The 14364-nt window shown below is 34.8% G+C and overlaps 6 protein-coding genes and 3 non-coding genes across 9 annotated transcripts in view; 4 read left to right on the top strand and 5 right to left on the bottom strand.

The window, feature by feature from the left end:
• Positions 1–384: 384 nt before the first annotated feature.
• NAEGRDRAFT_81836 (cyclin A) lies at positions 385–2374 on the bottom strand. The gene has a single exon (XM_002670376.1). It carries the CDS (start codon positions 2087–2089, stop codon positions 419–421), a length of 1671 nt encoding a protein of 556 aa, XP_002670422.1. The 5' UTR covers positions 2090–2374; the 3' UTR covers positions 385–418.
• A 1339-nt stretch (positions 2375–3713) lies between these two features.
• Positions 3714–3784, top strand: NAEGRDRAFT_t715. The gene has a single exon. It is a non-coding gene; the product is annotated as a tRNA-Gln (tRNA).
• Positions 3785–3908: 124 nt separating this feature from the next.
• Positions 3909–3979, top strand: NAEGRDRAFT_t716. The gene has a single exon. It is a non-coding gene; the product is annotated as a tRNA-Gly (tRNA).
• Positions 3980–4897: 918 nt separating this feature from the next.
• NAEGRDRAFT_74530 (uncharacterized protein) lies at positions 4898–5755 on the top strand (the record flags this gene model as incomplete). The annotated part of the gene is made up of 1 exon (XM_002670419.1): positions 4898–5755. One exon carries the CDS (start codon positions 4898–4900, stop codon positions 5753–5755), a length of 858 nt encoding a protein of 285 aa, XP_002670465.1.
• Positions 5756–5861: 106 nt separating this feature from the next.
• NAEGRDRAFT_t710 lies at positions 5862–5932 on the bottom strand. The gene has a single exon. It is a non-coding gene; the product is annotated as a tRNA-Gln (tRNA).
• Positions 5933–7319: 1387 nt separating this feature from the next.
• Positions 7320–9184, top strand: NAEGRDRAFT_59687 (Cyclin_N domain-containing protein; the record flags this gene model as incomplete). Its single annotated transcript, XM_002670418.1, has 1 exon — positions 7320–9184. One exon carries the CDS (start codon positions 7320–7322, stop codon positions 8877–8879), a length of 1560 nt encoding a protein of 519 aa, XP_002670464.1. The 3' UTR covers positions 8880–9184.
• A 297-nt stretch (positions 9185–9481) lies between these two features.
• On the bottom strand, positions 9482–10963 carry NAEGRDRAFT_81834 (chloromuconate cycloisomerase; the record flags this gene model as incomplete). The annotated part of the gene is made up of 1 exon (XM_002670375.1): positions 9482–10963. One exon carries the CDS (start codon positions 10961–10963, stop codon positions 9536–9538), a length of 1428 nt encoding a protein of 475 aa, XP_002670421.1. The 3' UTR covers positions 9482–9535.
• Positions 10964–11058: 95 nt separating this feature from the next.
• On the bottom strand, positions 11059–12873 carry NAEGRDRAFT_74527 (uncharacterized protein; the record flags this gene model as incomplete). The annotated part of the gene is made up of 1 exon (XM_002670374.1): positions 11059–12873. The coding sequence occupies one exon, from the start codon at positions 12871–12873 to the stop codon at positions 11059–11061; it is 1815 nt and encodes a 604-aa protein (XP_002670420.1).
• Positions 12874–13018: 145 nt separating this feature from the next.
• The window catches only part of NAEGRDRAFT_74526 (cyclin-like protein), a gene marked incomplete at both ends in the record, with an annotated part of 1921 nt that continues 575 nt past the window's right edge, over positions 13019–14364 (bottom strand). The window contains one exon of the mRNA XM_002670373.1: positions 13019–14361. Within this exon, the coding sequence (XP_002670419.1) occupies positions 13019–14361 (1343 nt within the window). The remainder of the gene's footprint in view (positions 14362–14364) is intronic.

Below are 14364 nucleotides of genomic sequence, written 5' to 3'. Positions count from 1 at the left end.
GAGGCTTAATATGATTCAATTATATTGAGCAGTACATTTCACTTGGTCGACCAATCCTGTTTGATTTATATTATAAAATGAATCTTTGAATCGAACTCGGGCGGTCGGCTTGTTTCTCCCATTAAGCTCATTATAAGGTCGTACGGTAGAAGTATTGAGAATCTTAGAGGGAATTGATCAGGTGATCTCTGTTAATTACAAGGAATCTTATCGGGCTCTTCAATTGTTCAGTCAATTTCTGCACCTTTATTCGAGAGACATTTTAATCGAAATCAAATTGGTGAACAGTATTAAGATAACTGGAGATTGCCACCGACTGTGTGGTTGAAGGTCCAGAAAAGATTTTCAATTATACAACTTGAATAAAAGAATTGACTTGTTTTTCAAAATTGTTTTGTTGCAGTGAGTGCTCTTTATTTTAAAAGCTGATACTTGGAGAAATTCGACTGGTAAAGCCAATGGTGGACACACCACCAAATGATTGTCTGGCATACTTGTCCTTAATGAAATTGTGTTGGATTTCACCCATTGACATTTGAACGTAATAACAGTATACAGCCATGACACAATTATTGATATAAGTGATATTGGCAAGATCAGTATTACCACCCAAGCATGCAACGAGGCCCTCCAATGTACAGGCAGTACCAGTCACATACAAGGCAATAATTACTGAAGAGAGGGCAATACCACTCTTGTTGTATTGTAGGGCATCAAAGTTTTGGAGTTGCAATTCGCAGATATAATAGGCCAAACATTTGATTCTGGCATTGTTAACATGTCCAATGAGTTCCAAAAACTTTTCAACAAAGTCAAAGGATTGAATGGAACACAACTCAAAGTCTAAAGCATTGCAAATCTCACTCTCCAAACTCAAAATCAATCCTCTTGTATAAGTATTATCAGCAGCAAATAAGAATTGTCTGAGTGGAGGTGGAGCAGTTTCACAATACTTGGCAGCAATGAAAAGACAAGCCAAACCATATCCTTGTAAAAGTTTAACGTTGCTAACACAAACTTTACACAAGAATCTATCTAAAATGTCAATGGAAAGGTAGAGTGTTTCAGGTAAGAGTTTGAAACTTACAGCAACACCTGCAATCCATTCGACGAGCATGGTACGCATCTTGGCATTGACATTCTTTTGAGTTGTTCGCCAAACGTGAGGAGAAACTTGCTTGTAACTTTGATTGTTGAATAAATAGGAAAGAATATCATCTTCCACATCGATTGGAAGATGAGTTTGTGTTAAAGTTCTCAAAGAACTTTTTGGAAGGAGGTTAGCTGGATTTCTGATATTCAAATCCATAATAGCTTGAAGCCTGTTCTTATCGACAGAGTTGAAGATATCTGGATCGATTGGTGGTGCTTGTTGTTCACCATCATCTTCTGATTCATCCATCTCTTCGTCAGAAGAGTAGTTTTCATCAGAGGCCTCCATTGAGAACTCATTAAAGGCATTTGGATCTTGTTCAGAACTGAGTGGTGATGATGAGGATTCAACTTGTTGCTCGAATGTTTGTTGATCCTCTGTATATTGTTGGGTATGGTGTTGGCTCGAAGTGTTAAATTGTTGAGTGTTATTGCTAGCACTATTCGAATGAATCATTGAGTGTACTGATACTGCTACTGCTGCTGCGTTTGTCTTACCATTGGCAGAGGAGTATGGATTCAAAAAACTCTTAGAACATTGAGTATTAGTACTAGCAGTGGATAATGTAGTGAAAGTAGAACTAGAATGAGTATTCACTTTCAGATTTGAATAATTATTGGCTTGTGCTACTCTCTTATTCAAATCATTTGTAGAGGAGGTATGTTGAACCTCATGAGAATTGGTAATATTGGCCAAGGCTTCTCTGTGTGGTTGTCTCTTTGCTCCTCCATGATGATGAAACACTGAAGAAGGTGAGTTACATACAAGAGAAGGTGGTGTCCTCGTATCAATAGATTCTTCAACATTTGTATAGGCAAGGGAAGTATTGGAGAGAATTGGTTTACCAACAGGAGGCTTTCTTGTAGTAGTAGTAGAGGTAGTACTACTTGTGGTTGTGGTCATCATTGTGGAAACACTCGAATTATTGTTGAACATATTGTCTCAAAGATAGTAATAATAGTAATAATAGGTAAGTAATTGGAGATCAAAGATTCCGAAAGGTTAATAGATAATAGGACTCGACTAAATGTATGTAGAAATTCAATATTGATGTTGAAATGGTAATATGTATTATGCAATCATCAATAAATTTGTGAATTACTCGCTCGGCTATATAAATTATATATTGGTGTTTGTTGTGTGGAAAAGAATAGAATCAGAGAGGGTGACTGTGCTTCTTTCTTTTTACACTTTTTGCTTGTGATTGAATTGGAATTTTCTTTTTGTGTGGACTATTGACTCAGGTGCAATGGGAAGCGTCCAATTTAAAGGTTTTTTGCCTTACCACCTTTGTGCACACCTACACAACAACGCGTTGCTTAGCACAAACAAAACGCTTCTTGCGATTTTCTCTCTTTTGTTTGTCGATTAAACGGAAAGAGAATAACATCCAATTTAAGAGCATGATGGATGAGAGGAAGAAAATGGCTGGTGCGCTTCTTGTCATTTGAATCTGAATGATGATGATTGAGGAATTTCCGTATTGTAATAATTGGAGCATGTTATCAGAAAATGATTAAAATTAATGGCGCGAACACGAGGCGACCATTATCATAATTTGAAAGCTGGGTTGACATGTTGTAGTTGGCAGTTTCTTGACAGGTCATTATGACTTTTATTGTGTCCATGAAGTTTGTTCAATATTTTGAGAAGGTTATTCGATTACCAATATTGTGGATATGAAAGCCTAAATATTTCAACAAGGCCTATAAGGAACTCTATCAATGTTTCGAGAAATAGTGTAGTAGCGATTAAATACTCATTTATTAGTTTTGGATTATTTAATATTTTGTAAAGAATCGATGATTCAGATCATTATCGTCGAATCAAGTCACTTATTCGAATGAGGAAATAAACAAACCTCAGAAAGTATTTAATCAATCCAATATTGGATCATTATTCAGATATTTATCATATGCAATTCACTGCCTCAACTGGTTTAATTCGCTCTACATTCTATCTCCTATTAAATATTTATATTGGAAACAAATATATTGAAGATGTGAAAATTCATGTTCACACTGCATGGATGAGTGCTTTGTATGATGACTCACGACCATTTAATAATTTAAATTGGATCTTGTTCAATATTGAAAACTGCAAGAGTCCCAAATTGGATGCGAATACAACCACATGCCTACTGATAGATTCTACTACAGCTGTGAATAAATTCATTCAAAATTCTCCATAAATTGTTGTAATGCCTTCATCTACAGTTTGAAAAAAAGTAATTGTATTGTTTTTAATAAGAAAGAACGCTTATTGTCTATTGATTTCGGCCTGTGAAGCTTATCGAATAAGGAAACTATCTTACGATACAGTAAAAGATGTACAGTGGCTCAAATTTGGAGGTCAAATAAGCAGTTCTAGGTTATTAAGGCAGCTTTCTTAGAAAGATGTAAAAAAAAAGAGAAGGGGCATATTTGGACAAAACGATATTGGTTGTATAATTTGAGTTTGATTGGAAATGTGGTTAATAAGAAATTTTGCACATTGGAGGTTTTCTAAGATTATCATTGAAAATCAATGATATTCGAAGATTTTGAACAGTTAATGTGCTCGTCTCGTGGTGTAATGGTAGCATAGTGGACTTTGAATCCATTGACGGAGGTTCGATTCCTCCCGAGACGGTAAACGTGGCGAGCCATAACAATTTTTAAATTTTTTGTTTGTGGATTTCTTCAAGAAATTAAATTTGACCTAGCTCAAATACCATTTATATTCAGTTATGTATTATTATAGAAGGACATGAGAAGCGTCGATGGTTTAGTGGTAGAATACGGCGTTGCCATCGCCGTGACCCGGGTTCAATTCCCGGTCGACGCAAGTAAGCAGGAATTTTTACACCCACGAACAATCATCACAAACAAAGATACCTTTTCACCCTCGCTTATTATAACCGTCAATTTGTCAACCAATGTCGATTTTTTGCAACACATTAGTGCGTATTCCACTTTAATTTACTTACCATTATCAAACCTATCGTCTCATTTAATCAATAGGACCTACCAAAACTGAGATGATCATGAAATTGATCGCATTCATTGTCATCTCTCCAATCTAAGTATTGTTCTTCTAATAGTTGTACTAGTTACCAATATCGATATTCTCTTCTTTTACAAAAACTCCTCCACTACAATTTCTCCAATTTACAGTTTTTTCAAACTCTTGCAAATTTACACAATTCTCCAAACCTTACCATTCTCTGAAAACCATAAATGTTCCTTATTCTCACACCTTCCTGAAGAACAAAATTGCAAATTGCTCCAACTTGATATCCAACCAAACTTTTTATCTTGTCCTCTTTTGGAATTTCATCAAAAAAGATCATCAACGCCATCACCACAGCACTCATACTTCTTCCAAACAGTTAATACAACAATTTCATTGCTTTGTTTGCAGTGCTTCTAGATCTTGTGCAACTTTTTCAGAAAAAATCAACAAAACGAAAACTTTCTGTTCAATTGGACTAGAGTAATTAATAGATTCAATTAGATAGAGAACTGTTACATTGTTTATAAAAGTGAGAGAAAATATAATCCAGTTATACTTTTATATAAAATTAGATAATTTAATATATTTGGAAAAGTAGAAGATTGGATTTCATATCATCTACATTGTAAACACACAACTCATATTAAAAAACTCTTATTTGGATTGCACTACAACATCACAGTGAGCTTTCCAATTACTATAAATTGAGCATCCACATTATCGTCAATACAAGAAACTAAACGAAACAAAATGTCTTCATTGATCAATCACTCACATCATCCCCACTTGTTTGAAGCTGATTCTCCAAAGGCAATGCAACATTTTCATCGTTGTAAAACTACTTCTTCACCAGCATTGTTTCAGTCAACTGCCAGCAATCAAGCTCAACTCATTGATATTGTTGAATCGACAATTGACAGTAAATTGATTCCAGTGACAACAACAGAGAAACCTCAAGCTGTTGTGCCTTCATGCAGTACAGCTCCTTCATTCAGTGAAGAATGGCGTCATTTCATTGAATGTGATCTTGTCAATGCCACTTCTCAATCCATCATTTTTGAAAATGTGACATTAAAAGATTGTTTGGACATTATCACAGATTTTGAAAGATATCCTGAATTCTTGGATGGTTACTTTGTAGCCAATGTCCATAGAAAGGAGACGAAACAAGACTATACAGTAACTTTTAAGAGTTCATTCATGTTTTCCACCGTTGAATATACACTCCAAGTCAAAGTCATTAGTCCAGAACACATCCAATTCAACTCATCCTCATCCAACTGTCTCATCAATTGTGAATCCTCCTTCAAGAAACATGGTGGTCAATGGATACTCAAAGATTTAAAGAATGGAAACATTCAGGCAACTTATTTTGTCAATATGGAATATCCATCTCTTGCTGGCAGTTCACTATGTCAACAACAGAGTGGAATTCATGTTAAGGCAGGTGTTTGTTCCAATATGAAGGAATGGTTGGGTAAGAAATATGTACCAAGTCTATTGGAATCTTTCAAGAAACGAATTGAAGAGTATGGTATTAGAAGAAAGACACAATTTGGATATAATAGTGAATTGAAGAGACATCTTTCTAATCAATTGTGTTTATAAGTAAATAAGCAACAGGAAATCGAGCAAATAATAAATTGTAATCATAAAACCTTGATAGCAGCAAATAAAAGTATCGATGCAAAATTCTTATGGCTCGCCACGTTTACCGTCTCGGGAGGAATCGAACCTCCGTCAATGGATTCAAAGTCCACTATGCTACCATTACACCACGAGACGAGCACATTTGTATTTGAAAATCTACGAACATCAAAAATTTTCACCTCGGAAGTGAACACCATCCCAAAAAGGTAAAATGCAAAATTTCACCACCGAAACGTGCTCAACTCTACCAATTATCTTTTCTTGGTCATTTTCTAACCATTACCACACTACAGTAAAATGACTGTTTTACAATAAGTGCTCTACAGAAACTAGTAAATTATCCGTAATAGTCATGTGCTCAACAAGTTCATTGATAGGAGAAAACTATTCGAAAGTAGTACGGTGCATGATCCTAATAAAATGAGTGTAAATCCAAGTTGGCTTGTGCTCTGAGTTGATTTGGATAGGGTCTGTTGATTGTGTGTCAAATATTATACGAAAGGATTGTAGGGCTGGTGCAGCATTATTGTAAAGTGTGAAAAGATAATAATTTACAGTATTAAAGAAGATGACGTGGTTTTCCTACTGTGAACGGTGTTTGAGAATTTACTGTACAATAATTGTTTTCTTCACCAAAATGTCACATGACAACATTTTCAAACATGACATGTTGATTCTTTAAAAAGATAATAGTAAAATACCCATTTTGACGAAGACACCAACTTGCTTTAAAATCTTCAGATCTTTGATGTGATGGTTCATCCATTTGCCATTTAGGATAACATTACAATCAAGGTTATTCGAAAATCGACCATGAAGAGCACGTTTTCAATCTCAGTAGAAAGGATTACACATTCATTGACCATCCATCCTCTTTTTTTCATTTGTTTCAATGTACATTCTTTATTTGATATCAACACATCGAAAAGTCAATTCGAAAACTTTCCAATATTTTCAAACTATTGGAAAGTTTTCAAAGGATGTGTTACAAATTGTAATCATTCAATAATAATAATGTATTGGAGTTTAATTCCATGTCCATTGTTAATATTCGCAATAGCCTTAAGATGTGGAATTTCAAATCTTCCCAAAAAGTTGCCTTCCGAATTAGGGTTATTGACAACCCACTAGAGTGTGAAATTTTCAAGTGTCAACGCAATAACAAACCAATAGGCTTTTAGACGAAGGGCCAAAATATTGAAGTTGGCGAGTGCAGAGTGCTAGTAATCAAGATGACGAAGAAAAAAAAACTACTTTGACAGCTGGCATTTGGCATCAGTGTTGTTGATCCCGAGAGAACATTAATTTTTCAAATATTGATATATTGAATTTTGAGTAGGTTCATACTTGTTGTTAATTTTATCAAGTAGTTTTGTTTTAAATATTCAACTATTATATACCATACATGGAAAATTGTAATTTTATTTTAAATACAATGAATTCGAGAAGAAATCAACAACAATTAGGTGGACTTTCACCTTGTACATTTATGAGAATGTGTTCTGGTGGTAAGAAAGTCGTGATGAAAGGTTGGCGCCAAAAAGTTTCGAATAATTTAAAGAGAAAGACAAATTCTCTAACAACAAGCTATTCATCACAATCTGATTCAGTAGAAACTCTTCAGAGCAAGATTACAAAGAAGACTCGAGTTTCGTCCACTTTCGATTCAATTCGTATACATGCTCTCGCCCATAAAGTGAATGAAAAACAAGAAGAAATTACTTGGGAATGTGAAGAAGACGTTTCCACCACCGCCCTCAACACAATCCAACCAACACCTTTTCAATCTCGAGAAGTAAAGCAAGAGCTTGTCAATGGTCATTCGTATATATCTCCTTCCTTAAACGAAACCGAAACTGCCGAACCAATTTCGACACTTGCCCAAGATGAAATTACCTGCAGTTGGAGCGCTACCTCATTTTCCATTCATCCAGAAAAAGAAAGTCAACAATACGAAACTATGGAAGATAGTGTTGAAGAAATTATTTTGAGTCAAGACCATGATTCGAATAGTAATCAAGAAGAATGTGCTAATCAAGATGTTGATTCCATGCAAGAAGATGACGAAGAAGAAGCTGACGAAGAAGAAGCTGTTGAAGTTTCAGATAGTTTTCAATTACTTTCAGATAACATTTCACGTGAAACTATCAACTGTGCAAAAGCTAATTATCTTTCCACTCATCCACATGTCAAACCACAATATAGAAGAACAGTTATCGATTGGTTTAATATTCTCCAAACAGAACTTGACATTCCAAAGGAAATTCTCTATCATGCAACAATGATTTTTGATCGTTCACTTGACAGATTTAATATTGAACAGTATTATTTGATAGATGTTGATAATTTGCAGGCATTGGGATGTGCATGCTTTTTTATATCAACCAAGTATTATGGTAGATCGGTCAACTTGAGTGATATTTTACCACCAGTTTCGTCTGATTCGTCTATTGAAGATTTGAAGAAACAAGTGCTGAGAATGGAAAGTTGGGTGTTGAATACCTTGGATTTTGAGTTGAGATCCATTCTATTGATTGATTACGTTGCCTTGTTCATTCATGCCATGAAGAATGATCAAAATTTCACACAAGCTTTTCCATCTTTGGTTGAAGCTGATAATTTTGTAAACTTTATGGAAAAGGTTTCTAATTATCTATGTGAAATTCAATTACACAATTATGACATGTTGTGGTTTAGACCTTCACTTGTTGCTCTATCCTGTTTCGTATTGGCTTTCCAAATGCTTGCTCCACATTCGAATTTCAAATCAGTTTCGATTATCAGAAAATTCCTCAAGATTTACTTTGAAGAAATGTCCAGAATTGAGAGAAACAATGTTGAAGATCATGAAACACAAGGACAATCTTCATTGGTCATTGAAATTGAAGAATTCAACAATTGCATGAAGAGATGTTTAGTTTCCATGCAAAGTTTCGAACAATTAAGCTTGAAAAATCATAATAGAAATAGAGAACATTTTAGAACCATTACCAAGTACTATCCAGCAATTGCACCATTCATTTCTCAACCAGAGCAATTAATTGAACTTTCCATTCAAGATTTGCTACAATGGACCAATTAGAAACTGGACGAATCATTTCCCAAACTAAAAGTGGCTTTCTTTTCCTTGGAGGCATAGAAACTACCACTTATTTTCACTCCTATCTATATTTTACCAATGTAACACTAACAAAATCTCACACAAGAGCCGAGAACCTCTCAAGAGAGCTATTTCGAATGAGAAACCTTTCGAATTATTACTTTCTCATTCTATGGAAGGATGAGATTTCAATCCAAGTCAATTTATCAAAATCCATTTCGATATGTTTTTCACAAATTAGCTCTTGTTCTCATTTTAGCAACAATAAAATTTTGACGAGTTTAAAATTGGATGTTTCTTGATTTAATGTTTGACCAAATGTGAAAATTAGCCAAACATTAAATAATGTCATGTTTCAGGGTGTTAAATGTCTGGAAAAGTCATTCACTTTCTATCAAATAGTTCACTAAGCAAAGATGACAATTGACAGTCCCATTTCCGTCTTTGGACATTCGATGACTTTATTTCAATTAAATGGTTGCCTCTTGCAGAATTTTCCACTACGGGTTCCTTCCATGATTTTAACCTGCTGTGTTGATTGTATAAAAAGTTTCTGTAGTTTCGAATGAATTGTAATGGAAACTGTAGTGTGAACAATGTTTATTTTGCTTTTAAAAAATATTAAACAAAAGCAAAGATTACTTTCTGATAGTATCCTTCTTGATATCCACTCCAATACCTGGTTTTTCCAACAAGACAATTTCTCCATGATTCCTTCCGATTCTACTTTCACTATTCGAAACTTGGTCGTTTCTCCAATCAAAACCTCCTTCAAATCCTTGAGAATGCTCAGCAACAAGCAATGAACCATCCAAATCTCCTCCAATTTCTGCCAAACTCATTAAATGTGAAGAACAAGTACAACTCAATCGACTTGAAACCATGCAACCAAACCACAACTTTAAATTGTAATGTTTCTTGGCTAGCTCTGAAACTGTCAGAGCTCCTCTAATTCCTCCAGATTTCTCCAATTTAATATTAATTCCATGAATGAAAGATTGAATGTTGGCAATGTTTTCAAAAGTATTGACACTTTCATCGGCAAAAATTAAAATTCCCTCATTTTCGTAAGCTTGTTTGACTTGTTCCCATTTGGATGATTCTGAGCTTTCGACTAGGATTGGGAATGGTTGTTCCAACATGTAAAAGTATGGAAGAAAGTTTGGAAGTTTTTCTTTCAATTGTTGGAGAAATTCGAGTGAAGTTTCTGGAGTCCAAGCTGAATTGGCATCGATTGACCAATGAGGTTTGGAATTTTCATGAATATAATCCTTCTCGTAGGTCTCAATCAAGTTTTTCAATATTAAAATTCCCTTTTCAATGTCAGAATCAAGTTTCATTTTCAAATGTCTGGTCTTTTCCAATCCAAATCGAGCTGTTTTTACAATTTCTCCAATATCTTCATTGAGAGCAGCTGTGTAGAATGCAAATTTCTGAACAGGAGGTTCAATCCCAATTAAATTATACAATGGCTTATCGAGAATCTTTCCCCACAAGTCGAAAATAGCCATTTCAATTCCACACTGAGCACAATGTTCAAATTCTGGATGTTTCTCTCCAATCTGATCAAGATATTCATACTGATCCAATCCATTTAACAATATCAATGGAATACTTTGCAATTTTCCATTCAAACTTGCATTTTCATCAGCCAATTTTCTTACGAGTGTGAAATATTTTTCGTCAACATTTTTAAAAGCATTTCCGATCATTTCCTTCCAATTAAATTCGTTTTTTTGCAATTCCACCTTTAAATTCTCACAAAATTGCTCAAAATAAAATTGGATATCATTAAAATCAGCCAAATAACAATTTGCCTTTTTAGGAGGCAAACCACATTCACCAAATCCATCAAATATAATTTTTTCATCACGAGAATGAATGGAAATTCTAATGAGAGCATTCTTTCTTCTTGTGGTTGAAGAATGACTTGTTCCGAAGGCACTTCTCAAGTCCAAATGATATTCAAATAATTCCAACGACATGTAGAGTGATGAATTTTCATCTTGGGAAGGAAAAATTGGAGAGGGATGATGATAGGAGTGGGCTCTAACGAGTTCTGGCATTTTTTTATAATTTTTTTTATTGAAATTGTGAATTTGCCACAAGTTTAATAATATTTAAAAATATTTAATAATGTTTACAATGAATGTGAAATGTATTACTTTTTGCAACAGCAAAGGAATGAAATAATTTTGATCATGTGAATGGAAACTATCATTGGAAAGACAATTAATGTGAAAATTATAGAAGGAATCACCAAGCCAACATCTCTGTAAATCAAACTCAATTTACCAACAATTGATTTTTCCAAATGAGCATCTCTTTCAAGGATATAATTGATGTTTGGAAGTAAAACTTTCGAAATTAATTGATCACGTTGTCTGGATTCTTCCTGCCACTTGGCAGAAGGTGTCAAACTTCTATTCAACCAAATTTCAATATCTGAGAATAATTGATTGGCACCTCCACGTTCCATTAGTTTTCTCTGAATGATTTTAGAATCTTCTTTCAGCTTTTTGAAAGTAAAAGAGTCGTCTGAGAAGAGTTTCTCAAAGATTATCTCATGACGAAATTCGTCTGGATTCAACAAGATTCCACACTTCCCAATTTCTGTTGATAAACCATTGAATACTCTTTCAAACATGTATCCTGCACTCACTACTTGTGGGACTCCATAATAAATACTCTGCATGACACTATTAGCTCCACCATGATTAAATGTCAGCTCACTAATTAATGTCATGTCATCACCATCAAACCATGACTTGAAATGTGAATACTTTTCAATGGTGTATGGTTCTTTAGCTTTATCTGCAACTATATAGCAGTGATATTCCTTACTATCCACAGATTTCACATTTTCATTCAAAAGTTTACAAAATTGTGGAATTTCCTTTTCAACAGTTTCGAATGGAATGGATCCCTTTCCAAAATAAAAGAATAAAACTCTTTGATTTGGATAAGATTTGAGTAATTCCTGCTTTCTTCTCTCAATGGCCTCCAATTTCTCCTCAATTGTTGTAAACGATTGTAAAAACAATGGAACATTTGCCATTCCAATATACGAAACATTTGGTCTCTCATTCACCAATGGAGTTTCCAATTCAGGGATAGTATAAGCAACCTTTAAATTCCTAGCTCTGAATGCCAAATCATCATAGCTTGCTACTGTTGGAAACAATTTCTCATTTCCCTCCAAAAATTCATTCAACACTCCAAATGTTGCACCATTTACAAAAGAGGAAAAATAATTTGCATGTCTTCCATTGAGAATTGGGGTGGAAATTGTCTCTACAATTGGAATTCCAGTTAAATAACTTGAAACTGAGCTTGAAACTTCAAGTTCCTTAACAATTGCAAAAGGTTTAGTCAATTGAATAATTTCCAATTGTTCCTTGAGTAATTTTCTTAAAATGGAACCATTTGCAAAACCTGCCATCATTAAAACTAAATAGAAATTGCCAAATGTTCTTTCACCCATCAATTGTGGAATGAAACTTGGAATTTCAGTGTCCATCTTTCTCGTTCCATTCAAAGTCAATTGATGACTCAACCATTCAGGCAAAATCGATCCAAGCACTGGAATAGTCTCCAAATAATAGAACAAATCTCGAGAATGATCATGAAATTGTCTTTCGTTATCTGAAAGTGTCTTTTTTGTGGCCATTGTTTCCAGAACCTTGTGAACTGCCTTTTGATAATTCCTGCCCATCATCCAAGCCACTCGAATGCCTCTTCTCCTTGCCTCCACTGCAATAGCATGTGATCGAATGATATTACCAAAGGGTCCAATCAGGGGAGGTGAAACTATGGAAATGAGAAGAGTGAGAGGTGTTTGATGATCATCTTCCGAGATTTCAGAAGATGCACAAATACAAGCAACACAACTGCATAGTAATAGAATGAAGTACAAGTAAATTGATGATGGTTGGTGCATCAGGCGCTTGAAGTTTGATCTTTGATTTCTAAACATTTTTTTTTCATATATTTGAATAGTTCTTTTGTGGATCCAGTTGTTGAAATGTTTTTGAAAGAATTGAGCGACTTGCATTTGGCGGACTATTTTACAAGACGGACTGATTGCATTTCCATAGAATTGTTTCTTTTTGAATTGTTTATTAAGGATGGTAATTTGGTGTGGTTGAGGTACTTGGATTGCTACCCTTGCTGACTGAAGGAATGAATGGTGGTTCCTTATCAACCTTTCTTGTGCATTCACCAACTCCTTGGAAAACCATGTGACAGTACTTGGATCTCACGGCAGAGAAATTAATCCTGCCTGTGGCCATACCAACATAGAATCTAAACATGGAGGAAAGACATTCATTGACAATACCAACCAATTGTTCGTCTTCTGGAGTGAGTGATGAGTTACCTTGACAAGCTTGATTGGAAAAACCAAAACAACAAGCCAACTCAGAGTTCCAATAATTAAAGTCAATCAAATACAAGGAAATCATCAATGCAGAAGCTGCAATAACAGAAGGTGGAAAGTTAAGAACTTCAATATTCTGTAATTGCATTTCACAAATGTAATAAGTCAAGTATTTGACAATAGGATTGTCGACAACACCACAAATTTGCAAAAACTTTTCAATAAAATCATAAGGTTGAACAGTAACAAGTTCAAACTCGAGGTTGTTCAAAATTATTCTCTCAATAATGAGAACTTCTTCCTTTCCATAAGTGTCATCTGCAATATAGATGAATTCATTTAACTCTGGAGGAGTAATCTCGTTAAACTTTGAAGAGATGAAGAGAGAAGCGACACCAAATGCTTGCAACTTGTTTCTTCTGACAGACATCTTGGAGAGGGATCTATCCAGAATATTAACAGCCAAATATAATGTTTCTGGTGAAAGAGTGTACATGGAAGCAACCTCATTCATCCAATCAACGAGGATACATCTCATGTTACTGGTAATATCAGTTTGTACAGTTTCCATATATCTTGGATTTGGTTTGTTTTTCATTTGAGTTAAGCGCATGCTTTCCAAAACTTCAGCTTCAACATCAGTAGCAAAGATGACAGATCTCATACAACGAGCATCTTCAGGATTAGTTGGTGGAGGCACTAAAATATTGCAAGTTGATGCATTAATTGTACCAGAGCCGGTGTGATGTTCTCTAAAGTAGTACAATGGTTGCATGGATGGAAGTAAATTGGTTGGTTCTTTTTGTGGTTCTTCATCACTTTCATAGGATGTATTGGCTGGATCTTCTGCAACAAAATTATTATTACTGGAAGAATGTTGTTGTTGTTGTGAAAAATAGGAAGAGCTTTGAGAAACAGAGCTGGTACTGCTTGGATTAGCAAATACAGATGTTGCGGACATGTAACCAGAAGCAACAGCAGCTGAAGTAACTGAATAACCAACACCAATCGAAGGCACGATTGGAATTGTGTTATTTTCTGTCAATTCTTCTTCATCTTCAAAGTAAGCCATTTCTTCATCCTCATCTC

The sequence above is a fragment of the Naegleria gruberi genome, assembly GCF_000004985.1.
Source record: "Naegleria gruberi genomic scaffold NAEGRscaffold_71, whole genome shotgun sequence".
In the NCBI taxonomy this organism is placed as follows: domain Eukaryota; phylum Heterolobosea; class Eutetramitea; order Acrasida; family Naegleriidae; genus Naegleria; species Naegleria gruberi.
The sequence above is the reverse complement of the archived record's forward strand: the minus strand, read 5'-3'. Positions and strand labels throughout refer to the sequence as shown.